Source organism: Squalius cephalus, assembly GCF_949319135.1.
Source record: "Squalius cephalus genome assembly, chromosome: 18".
NCBI classification, from domain to species: Eukaryota; Metazoa; Chordata; class Actinopteri; order Cypriniformes; family Leuciscidae; genus Squalius; species Squalius cephalus.
This window is the reverse complement of record NC_137139.1, coordinates 25,926,694-25,939,557: the sequence shown is the minus strand read 5'-3', so window position 1 is coordinate 25,939,557 and position 12,864 is coordinate 25,926,694. Positions and strand designations below refer to the sequence as shown.

Genomic DNA, 12,864 nt, shown 5'->3' with positions numbered 1-12,864 from the left:
TTTTCATCTCCCTTTCCTCTTCCTGTTGCTCTAATTTTGCTAGCATACTTCTGTATGTAAATATCGTACCCCCCGCCAGACTTCTTCCTATATCTCCTCCTTTTCCTCTCACTCCAGGATCTCAATTTAAAGATGAGGCTGATTGTAGTGCTTTAAGATGCACGAGAGTGACGACTTTAATGCGATAGCGGCTAATTGCGGATTTCTATTTTCCTCTGTGTTCCTGTGGAATGATGACGCGTTCCTGATCGCGTACGAGCGTGTGCGAGGGTGCCATAAGTAAAAACACGCTGCAGAGAATGACTAATGCTCACTTTCCATAGGTAGCACTTTCAGTGAGGGCTATAAGAAAAGACTGCAATTGAAAAAGAGCAGAGAGCCGCCCACAAGCCATTCATATATAGTGTGTCTGAACAATAAGTCTAGCCATCTGTTATTAAGTAAAGACTTTGTGTTGTTCTTAGTCCCTTGTCAGAATCTGATTGGTTTGTGTTTTCTTTGCCCACAGAAGATCTATGACGGAGATTGTGTGTTACTCCGCCCCTTCTCTGACGGGAGTTGGCCCGGTTCAGATCAGCGTGAGTTTGGATCGCGCCCAGGTCCCAGGGAGCCTGACTTTTGAGTATATAGACGACCCCACCGTTCAACGCGTTGAACCGGAATGGAGCATTGCCAGGTAACAGTACATATATGATGCATTGTTTTAGTATTGGATTATTCAGATCGGATAGTGTGGCCTTCAAACACTGTTTGCAAACACTTTTGACTTTTTGAGGCTCATGATTCGAAGACTCTTTGAATGGATGTCAGACACATTCCTGAAAGAAACTGATCTGATTCACTGAATGCAGTTCTGCAGCTTTGTTCAAGGCCTTGTTGCTTTGTTATGAAATGAATAAATGGCTGACTTGCATCCAGATATATCCTTTCATCTTTTTCATAGTATTTACACCATGACAGGGTGATCATGAAGATAGTTTTATAAAAGTAAAGCTTTAAGTCACGTCTGAGATCTAAAAATATGCTGCTGCTGCTGAAGTCCCGAAATCTTTGCACAGTCTGTCTTTGCAGAGTACATCTTACGTATGTCTGACTTTAACTTTAAATAACAGCATATAATACAGTGGGGTCCAAAAGTCTGTTGATATTTTCTAATTTAAATTAAATAGGAACTATATTATTAGCATAACAATTGAGTGAAAAGTTCAACTCAAAAATGTACATAGGTTTCAAAATGTCTTGCTGTAATTACATAGGTTGTCAGGAGTCAGTCATATGATCTTATTTGATTAATGACCTAGAAATAATGCAAAATCTAAAATATTTATTTTTCATTTTAAATCATAACTTTTCTTTGTGTTTAAAATGCTCAAAGTTCTAAAACTTTGTTTATTTCAAGAATTAAATTACATTTTGAATCCCAGATTTTCAATGTGATATCATACCCCTATGCATGAGATATGCAAATATATGTACCTTACATACTTTTCCAAGACATATAAAGAAAGTAAAGTGAAAAGCTCAGATTTGCTTTTACAACATGCTATAATTTAGTTCGGGCAAAGTGCTTGGTTATTATGACTATATCTTAAAGTGATGGTTAATCCAAATATGAATATTCTGTCATCATTTACTCCCCGTCGCATCATTCCAAACCTACTGTATGACTTTCTTTCAATGTTGGGAACCAAACATGACCCCACTAACTTCCATTGTATGGACAAAAGAAACACTGAGGCATTTCTCAAAATATGACAGAATTAAAAATTTTTGGGTGAACTATCCCTTTAAGTGAATTTGAGAGCCTTAATATATTCATACCAAAGTGCTGCACATGATTATATACAGTAGCACAAATGTGCTACATAAGTGATGCTGAGATACAGGTTCACTACAAGCTGGAGTTAGAAATGCAGAAAAAAATGCCTCTCTCTCACAAGACCCAACTCACAGATACATAAGCATTTAGAATCATGCCTACAAATAGGAACATTGTATTGCTCAACGGTTGCTCACTTAAAGGGATAGGTAAACCAAAAATGTCCTCCTTTACTCACCCTCATGTCGTTCTAAACATGTATGACTTTTTCTTCTTCTGTGGTACACAATAGATATTTACACAGAAGATATTTTGAAGAACGTTGGGCACCAAACCAAATTGGAGCCCAATGACTTCCATTGTATGTACAAAAAAAAGAAGATTTTTATTTTTTACAAAATGTGGAACCCTCTGTTCCACAGAATTCAGTAAAGTAAGGCATACAGGTTTGGAACAGCAAATGTGTGTAAATAATGACATCATTTTAATTTCTGAGTTATGAATCCATTTAGCATAGCTCTGATCTTTTGGTCCGGTATAATTTGATGAGGAATGTTTGAGCTCATACTGAGATCTCTGACTGTTTGCTGTCTCTCTTATTTGATCCTATTGCTATATAGGAGAAACAATTGAGATATTGAATGGATCTCTTATGTGATTTTCCTGTGGGTGAGTGTCCCATGCCATGGCGTCGCCCACAGCGAACAGAACAGCGTACGAGCGGCTCCTGGCTAATAAAGTGCTCAAGAGTAAACAACAGAAACACCTAGAGCAAGAGCTCCTCACCCATTCCACTCCCAGATGCTCAGTTCTTTTGTTGTGCTTTATCAAGCTGTGGACATCCCCAGAATGCTAAGCAGGATCACCGCTGCTTCTGTTCTTTTAGTGTTTTCAAAGACACGTCTAGTATGTTTGATTAAATCTACTGAAGCCGGTTAAAAGCATCTTTAATCAGAACCTTCTCCAAAGCTTATTATCTTCTAAGCACCGCATTACAAAGAAACAAGTTTTGAATCAAATGGAACGTCAAAGTTTTCACCCCATTCACGATCACAACTATGTTTTTCAGCGGACACACGCCTCTGGTGGTGACCGGGACGAACTTGGATGTCATACAGGAGCCAAGGATTCGGATCAAGTATGGCGGGCGGGAATCCGTAAATGTGAGTAGCTTCGTTTGCGTTATCGTCGTTCGTCAATTATCCACCCTCACTTTTAAAATGACCTTAGTTACCTGAGCTCAGGAGCTTATGGGAGAATGGCTCTCTCTTGTGAGCTGATATCTCACTAGGGCCGACACGATGAAACCGAATCGTATCAGTTCGACCTCCGAGATGCGTGACCTTGGGAAGTGGGATGCTTTGTCTGCAGGTTTGAGTTAATTATCGGTGACTTTCAGTGGAGAGAGGATCACACAATCTGCACGCTGCCTTTTTTTGTGATGCATTAGACTAATTTCTGTCTTTTCTGTTGACCCACGGAGGCGAGATCCGTCGTGACTCACTGCCACAGCTTCAGAAATCTCATATATCTCCTACCCACAAGCCTCTGCGTGACCTCTTTTTCAAGCTGTGTATCTGTAATTTCGACTAAGTACCCTGCTGAATTATTCAGTCTGCGCAAAGTGGTGCGGATGAGGCATTTAATTTGAGCATTTTACTCTGCTCATGCCACCTTTGTCGAACTGGGTTTTGTTGGCCATTATTTGTAGAGTCCTGCATAAAACCATCCAATGCATCCAATGCAGTATTGGTGGATAGCGGCCTGTTAAAAAGGGTTGTATTGCTTAATAGGTTTCAAAGAAAGATAAACTCCAAACCCATCGGCTTGGTCAACATAAAGATATCCCAAAAATAATAAGACCCAAGGGCTAAGGAGTTGGTACAAATTCAATTGGCTCTGTACTGCAGGGGGTCCAAGTTTAATTAACATAATAGGATTTTTCAGCCTGGTCAGACATGAGGATGGAATAGCCAGTGGGGTCTTATATCTTCTATTGTATTAACATACTTTGATTTTTTTTTTTTTTTTTTTAAGTATACAGTACTGTATGATAGATCAACAATTATGTTTGTACACTTCCTATTTACTTTCTATATATACAATGTTGGTCTTTGCCCATTTGCATGTCTATGAGCAATGTGATGATTATGTAAAACGCATCTTTCCAAGTGTGGAGGTGTTTAGAACAGCACTAATCACACATTATTTCTTACTTCAGTGAGGTGAAAACAAAACTGCCATAGCCATCCTTCCTCTGTTTCCAACAGCATAACTGCGCTTCAGTCCCCAGCTGTACAGATGTACCCGTGTGCGGGTAGTTCTCCTGAAAGTCACTTTTAGTAAAAGAGACACCGACTGCGCAATGAGGAGTGACAGAAGCTTGCGTTCCTCCACGCTTCACAGAGCCCAGAGCTCTAAGAGTTCTTAAAGGGACTCATGAAATATGTTGTGTGGGCGCTGTCTGATGTGTCAGGTGCTAGTGCTGTCTTTCTCTTTCTTTCTCTTTCTCTTTCTTACTCTTTACAACAGAGCAATAAAAAGAGAGGTAGACAGAGAAAGGTTGGCTTCCTTCTTTCAGGCATCATCACCAAAGACCCAACCTGGCTTTGATTCCCTGCATTTGTATTAACCGTTGAGCTTACGATTATGTATTTCTTCATCCCCCTTTTTCCTCTGTATTTTTGGAGAGGGAGATGGGGAACAAAACAGCCGCGGAGTCTGGCAATCAAAGCCGAGCGCCCGTCAAGGCAGCCTTCAAACTGTCATCTGCCTCCTCCCCAAATTGCTTCTCTTCCTCCTCTCCTCCCCTCCCGTTACCTGGTGGGGTTCTCAGAAGCCGAGCGAATGGCAGACAATTGCCTTTGTGCATCCTGCTGTACCTGTCACCAACCCGCAATTGAGACATTAATCATTTTCCTGATTATAGCTAAAAGATGAGTTTTTCTACCTTTGTCTTCTCTCGAGGATGAGTAGAAGAAGAAGAAAAAATCGCTTGACACATGCAGCAGCGAAGAGATTCGGTAATGAAGTCTGGAGACAGATTCCTAAAGCGTTGCACGCCACTATCTGAGCCGATCACAAAGGCACTTCAGTTTTTTTTTCTTCTAAAACTAAGCGATCAGACGCTCCCACCAATCAGTGTCAAAGACCTCCCCAGATACCTCGGATAAGAGCGTGCTCGCAAAAAACCAACATGAAGAACATGAACTATGGATGATAAAAGCATCTTAGCATTTAACAGAGCCACGGGCGTTTGTCTACAATCGCGCAGATCCTTATAGTTGTTCTAATTTCCATCTATCTTTTTTTTCCCCGATATATAGTTACATGCGCATGTACTTAAAACAACAAAGGGCATAATTCAGAAATGGTGGGCAGTCATTACCATAAAACTTTTTACTTTTGCTGTGTCTGGTTCAGAAGATATCTTGCTGTTCTGTACATCACTTTTTGTGTTCCAATCGAGCAAGAAATGTTAATGTTTAAAGGATTAGATATTCATATATATATATAAAATTATATATTCTATTTAGCAATCGTTCAAAACCTGTATGCCTTTCTTCTGTGCAACATGAAAATGTGGAATACAATGGAAGTTGTTTTTGGACTCCACTGACTTTCATTGTATGGACAAAAACAGTTGACGATATATTTTTCGTGTTCCACGGAGGAAAAGAAACTCAGACTGGTTCGAAACAACATCAGGATGAGTAAATGATGACAGACTTTTCATTTTTGGCTGAACTATCCCTTTAAGGCATTAGTACCCGTTTTCACTGACCCGAGTAACTCGAGACAGATTTTAGCCAGGGAGCACCATCTCTATGCAACTCTTTGTCCCAGAGACAGAGAGATGAGTGGAGAGAGATGTTTGGATTCATTAGTTTAGGCGGGTAGAACTGTGCTTTGTGCTGAGTCATGTGTCAGTTCTTGGAAGAACCTGAAACCAATTATTTCAGTGAGACAGAAAAGGATCCCAATTATTTCCACAGCCAAATACCTGCAGCTACTGCAGCCTGGTCATAGAAGGACAGAAGACCAACTCAAATGTTATTAGTCTGGTGCATGTCCTGAAGTACAGCTGAAAACACATTTGCTTTTGACCCACTCAATATCTGCATTTCCTTCTGCTTATAGCAGGTGTTATTTAAAATACAATTAAAATCTGCTAATTAAATCCATCCATGTGGAAATCTACACCCCCCCCCCCCCCCCCCCTCAAACCCCCACTGTTGTAAAACTGGTAGCTTGATGTGGGCGGAAGTGAAGAAACAAACTGGTACAGCAAGACAAAATGTGACAACAGCCAGTGTGTGTCAAGCCAGTTTGAAACAGATGGCGTCCAGAGGCTGTGAAAGGCTCTTCCAGGCTGTTCCAGTCTGGTGGTGCCCACAGCATCTGTCTCTGACATGGCACTGCCACGGAAGGACAGAGAAACACACACACACGCGGTTCAATCGCATTAGACCCTTATCTTGTCCTGCTTAGCTGGGCAGCAACCTTCAGAATGGCTTTTCAATTCAATAACACAAAGGTTGCAGGTTCAGTGTTTAGTAGGAGTGGTGTATGAACTGGAGAACTGCTGGAACAGTCCTCTGCTGTCATCACTGGAGTAAGTAATAATTTAGCGCTCACTTTAATCCTGAGTAACAGAACACTTACTACAGCGACAATATCCCTGAAGCAATCTGGTTTAAGTGTCTTGCTCAAGGGCACAATGATGATAGTTCATGGATCTTGTGGGGATCAAACCTGCAAACTTCAACCATATCATCCCATATATATATATATATATATATAATATATACATTTTGTACATATAACATATTTAATATAAAAAAAAGTATTTTATAATGTTTGTATTAGAAGAGGTGTTTTGTCATTTATCTACATTCAGTGACTCTCGCCTCTTGCTCTTTGGCTCAGTAAGAATCAGTTTTTCAACAGTTTGACTAGATCTGCATTCCTCGGTTACCTCACGTGTTGTGCAGTGGAGTATGTAATGGGATTACAGGTTTTGATGACAGTGTGACTTTAGAGTTATTGAATCCCATTCATTTTTAACCAGATCCAGCCCCTCTGAGCTGCAAGAGAGCTTCTGTTATCATGGAAACGCGGTGCGTAATGTGAAGTGCCTACAGACGAGACCCGTGCTCACGGAGGCGACGTCAAATGTTGTTCGAACCTACACGCTGTTCAGTCAGCTGCCATGAAGGTTGTAATTTTGGAAGCATGTTTTCTTTTCAAGTTTTCCTGACTTTAAATAAGCATAGTAAGTCAGTCCTTATACTGTAGATGCTGGATATTTTGCTGTATTTGAGGAAAACCAGAACCAGAAGGTTGCAGGTTCGAGCCCTGGTTCGAGTTTCAGAAAGATTTTCAATGTAAATACACTTTCAGAGGGACAATCCATCCAGAAATCCTCATGTCCAAAACCAGATGCTATATTTTGCGGCTTATTTTTTTAACTCAGACTGTCAATTCATTCTGAGAATTCGGCCTTTTTTCATAGTAGTGTTTACTTGTAATGGCAGTGGCCTAGAGAGCAATAATCACTCACAAAAAAACCATTTCAATCTCAGAATTGACAAATATCACTTATTATACACTCCTCGAGGGCCGAGTGAAGAGGAAGAGCAAAGGAATGAGGAACCAAAAGCTATGGAATGAGATGCACCCACAATCTCACGAAAATCAAGTTTGTGTGGTCAAAATGAGTTAGTATGGATTGCGGCTCTGGCTGCGAGGAGGCGAGATGCGAGGAGGAGATGTAGTGCTCGCCGGTCCTGCCGTGCTTTGAAGATATTTAGCTCTAATTAAGTTTCTCCCCTGAGAGTCGGAGAGAAGAAAGAAATGAGATGAAAACCTCCCGGCACAGTCAGAGTTTCACAGCAATCAATTTTGTTGTTGGAGCGTCATTGCTGCTCTCTGCTACTCCGAGGGAACGGCTCGGCGTCTGAGAGTGCATCCGTCAAGTGTGACTGCTGATGTTTATGCAGTACAGATCACGGTTGTTGCATACTTGAGGTACGAGAGTGCTACAGTTTGCATCATTTCAGCTCAACAATGAAATTACATTGAATCTGAAGCCTCGCGGTTAGCGATACATTGAGCCGCGCTGCTTGTGTTGCAAGTTCCGAACTCATGAAATGTCAAACTTCTGACAAAAAACGTCCCCTAATCCTCCAAAGAATATTTTGTAGAGTATAATAAATAATACAAAAAGAAATTACAGAACATTAAGCCTTTTAAGGACCTTTTTTTTGTTGTTGCATTATTTAAATATTTTCATCCAATAAATGACATTTCCCTCCAATTTTCCATTACTTTGCTATTATTACTTGTACTCGTTTTTAGAATCTCAGATTCTAATTATTGTTGTACAGTATTTTTTTAAACTTGGTTTTTTTTTTATATAATAGCATAAATTAATGTTAATTAAAAACATATCACTATGATGTACTTTGCAGTTTTAATAATAATGGGAAAATTGTAAAATAATAATTTCACAATGCAACAAATCCGAATGGTTCTAAGACATGCTGCTTTTTCTTTAAGCAAAAATATTAGAACTTTGTCTTTCAAGCGACCTGGACGTGTAGATACGCCAGCTCATTTCTTTCATGAAGTTCAAACACTCGCATGATGTGGCGAGATTCGATCAGAAGAGTGTAATTTGCACTTTTAATGTTTTCTCTCTGAGTTTGTTTCTGATTTTTGAATTTAAAAGGTAGTCTTTCCTTTGTTCTCCAGCTCCGTTGTTGTCTAACAAAAGAAAATGCATCTGCAGTCTTTTCAGTTCAGTAAAACACTTGAAAACAGATGGTATCAAAGGGATCTTAATGGGAAAGAACTGAAGTGAGATGAAACAATGAATAACAATTACTCTCAAAAACTGGTGATGAAAATAAAGCATATTTATCTCTGTCTCTCTCTCATTTCCAGGTCTGTAAGATTCTGAACACCACGACTATGAGCTGTTTCGCTCCCTCGCTGACAGCCGAGTACAGGCCGGGTTTGGACTCAGTCAAGCACGCAGACGAGTTTGGTTTCATCTTCAATAATGTGCAGGCTCTTTTAGTGTACAACAACACTAACTTCATGTACTACCCCAACCCTTACTTTGAGCCTCTCAGCACCAATGGCATACTGGAACAGAAACCTGGCTCACCTATCATTTTAAAGGTACATCCATCCACCACACGCTTGACTCTTTGACCTCAGATGTACAGATCAGACTGTCACTACCCAAGCTTATGCAATGTATACTGAAAGTAGTTAAATATTCAGTAGTGTAAGCTTTTCAATGGTAACTAACCTTTCACATGTGCTGTGTTTGTGTACCAGGGTAAGAATCTGGTTCCCTTGGCCTCTGGAGTGAAGCTTAATTACACCGTTCTGATAGGAGAGACTCCATGTTCTGTCACCGTATCTGAGTCTCAACTGCTGTGCGAGCCACCTAATCTCACCGGCCAGTACAAAATCATGGTAAATATAATGCATCTGTATGTTGGACACATCCAGCTCAAATCTTTTTAGTTTTTTTTTTCTGAAATATTTTTCAGTCAAGAGCGAAACCTGAAATCTGATTTCTGATGAATGGAAACGTGTCTCAGTACCTTTCCCATATAGTGAATTACACTATCATTGAAAATAAAAAGTACTTTTATTCAGTGAAGAAGCATTAAAATGATTAAAAGAGACAGTAAATACATTTATAATGTCACAAATTTGAAATAAATGCTGTCCTTTTGAACTTTCTATTCATCAAATAATCCAGGATAAAAATGCATCAGTTTCCACATAAAGCAACACAAGTTTTTTCAACATTGATCATAATAAGAAATGTTTCTTGAGCACCAAATAATCATATTAGAATGATTTCTGAAGGATCATGTGACACTGAAGACTGGAGTAACGATGCTGAAAATTCAGCTTGGCCATCACAGGAATAAATTACATTATAAAATATACTATATTAAAATAGAAAACCGTTATTTTGAATCATAATAATATTTCACACTATTACAGTTTTAACTTTATTTTCGATCAAATAAATGCAGCCTTGGTGAGCATAAGAGACTTCTTTCAAAAACATTTGAAATCCAACCCAAATATTTGTAGTTTTTCCATCTCTCTTTCCATAATGTCACATTTCTGATCCTTTTTTGTTAAAGAAAACAAGTCAGCAGTTATGATCAGATTGAAATAATTTGGATTTCTGTGAACCATTCCTGATGTGTTTTCATGTGTTTAACATGCTTGAAAGGCCTTTAGTACGTGTTTACTAGATCTGAGACCTGTGCTGTTGAGGTGGGTGTTAAATGCCCTCATGCTCATTATTTACTATTGTTGTACCGCTGGTGGAGACGCAGGCCAGACCTTCAGCAATGCCACAGTCTTGTTGCTGTCACCAGGTTCCCTAGGAACAGAAAACCAATTACTGTTAGTGCTGCCCAAAACTTACTCAAAGCAATGTGTATGTTTTTTCTCTATTTTTGTGGATTGAATGGGTAAGGTATATTTTTACACTCTGTGTCTCTGCGTGCACATCTTTATATGTGTATCTGTGTGTGTGATTATTCTTAACTGATTCTCATGTGTATATATGTGTGTTTGTTCTCTCAGGTGCAGGTCGGTGGTCTGCATGTGTCCCCTGGTTCAGTAAACATTCTTTCTGACAGCCTCCTGACTCTTCCTGCCATTGTCAGCATCGCTGCCGGTGGCGGACTGCTTCTCATCATCGTCATCCTTGTGCTTATTGCCTACAAGCGTAAATCCCGGGAGAACGACCTCACACTCAAGCGACTCCAGATGCAAATGGACAACCTGGAGTCCAGGGTCGCGCTGGAGTGTAAAGAAGGTGAGAAAGATTTTCACTATGTTGCTTTATTGATTTTTTGGGTTTATTTTGGAGAAACCGATCTTGTTTCATTATGACCCCAAAACAGGACTGTCTTGTCCTGGATAAAACATAATTTAGCGAGTCAGGTAATTGAATTTTTCAATTAGTTTCTGACACTTGTTTATGTTTTTACGGCCTGTTTACACCTGGTATTAAGATGTGTTTTGGTCAATCGGATCACAAGTAGACGTTTACACCTGGTGTTCTCTTTTGTCCACTTTCAACCACTTTTCTCCTGATTTCTTCAAGGGGAGGGTCTATGGGTGGGTAAATGTATGGGCTTTATTCAGATATTTCGATCTCATGGATGAAATAATGGTGCCTTCACGTGCTATGGTAATTATGGTAAATACCAAAAGCCGACATGGAAAATGCACATGAACACCCCCTCATGTGGTATTTTCCACTGGGCAACTCGTAGAATATTTTGATGCACGAGTTGCCGAGATGAGATAACCTTTGACCTTTTCAAAATGGCGGAGAGCAACGCAAGAGTCGTGAATACTGTTAGCGGATAGTTTTTGTAGCCTATACAATGTTGTGTCATTAACATTTTTATTATTAATTATGTTTTAATCATCAGAAAGCACCACATTTACGTTTTTTTTTTTTTTTTTGTAAAGATAAAAAAGATACTCTACTGACACAGACCTTGCGGGTACTACATTACGACAACAAAAGCACTTGAACACAACACACTGGTAAATACCAGTTCACAAGTGGAAAATATCATCTTTTCCATAGCACGTGAAGGCAGCATAAGCTCGCACAATTTACATACAGTATGAACGTTAAAGGAGATGACGGAAAAACATATGGAAAGCAGCAGCTTTCGTTTCTTCTCTAATAGCCACAAGCCCAGAGTGTGTGTTAGAAATCAGTGTTGGCAAGATAACTTTTGCTTAGTAAGTTTTACATCTTCAAACCAAACTTAGGTCTTCAGCCGACACATTTTAATTCCTGTCTGGATAGCGCACTTCCCTTAATGTTAGGTCAGTAGGAGGAGAGTAGGCGGTCTTTTGTGGTTCTTTGAACACATTTAACCACATGAGCGCTTACACTACACAAGCAATCCGGTCGAATGTGTTTTCGACTACCACTGGAAGTGGTCAAAAGTGGAGAAGCTCAAAACATTTCAGACCCTGTTTACACCTGTATTTAGTGCTGTCCACTTGTGATCGGATTGACCAAAATGCATCTTAATACCAGGTGTACACAGGGCCTTAGAGATGGCTTGTCTCTTTTTATAAAATGTTTGTTAATTTAATTTAATATATATATATATATATATATATATATATATATATATATATACACTCAAGAAATGCAGCACATGACATTTGTGTTTGATTTTTCATGATGTCATATTCTTATTAATCAGATAGCACCAATTAAACCTTTATTCATAGAATGATGCAGCACACATCATCGTCTGAGGGTTCCAGAAGGCTGACAGATAAAACAGTTTCGTACACACAGTTCAGACAAAAGAGTGTCCCTGACCCATGGTTAGCGGGGCTGAGAGGATGTAGTTTGTGTTGGCTGACTCTAGAGTCGCAAGGAATATAAGATGCAGAAGTATTAAAGGGGTTCGTGGAGCCCTGCACTCCACGAACGCCTGCAAAAGAGTGAGTTTAAAAGGAGAAGAAAGGCATAGAGAGAGAACGCCAGACCAAGATGAAGAGAGGGAGGACAGGTGAGAGGAGACAGATAGAGTGAATCAGAAAGAACGTTCCAGAAAGGAGAAATAAGGAAATGTGTGGGGAGAGAGAAAGAGAGATAGATAACTCCCTCAGGGAAGAGTGCTGCCCCAGGCTCTGTCAGAATAGACCCAATTAAAGACATCCCACCTCCAGTCTCCACCAGCAGGGGACAAGCACTTCAGCAGCCTGCAATTTACTCTGTGTGTGTGTGTGTGTGTGTTTGTGTGAGTGTGAACACCATAAATACAGAGAAGCTGAGAGGTTATTTTGGTTTGCTCTCTTTGTCTGCCTGCAACAACCTTCAGGAACTTCATAAAAACCTCAAACTGGACAAAACAAAGTCTTCAGAGTAGTTGATTAGAACAGAAGTTCAGGTTTCGGCATGCTTTGGACCTTTTATGTGGCGTGTGGCTTCAAAACCCAAACTCAAGGAA

General features: G+C 39.8%; 1 protein-coding gene across 1 annotated transcript in view; it reads left to right on the top strand.

Moving 5' to 3' along the window:
• plxna2 (plexin A2) overlaps positions 1–12,864 on the top strand; it is a 175,135-nt gene that overhangs the window by 127,236 nt on the left and 35,035 nt on the right. The window contains exons 15-19 of the mRNA XM_079849341.1: positions 509–676; positions 2,889–2,982; positions 8,768–9,007; positions 9,170–9,310; positions 10,451–10,685. Coding sequence (XP_079705467.1) covers positions 509–676; positions 2,889–2,982; positions 8,768–9,007; positions 9,170–9,310; positions 10,451–10,685 — 878 coding nt within the window. The remainder of the gene's footprint in view (positions 1–508; positions 677–2,888; positions 2,983–8,767; positions 9,008–9,169; positions 9,311–10,450; positions 10,686–12,864) is intronic.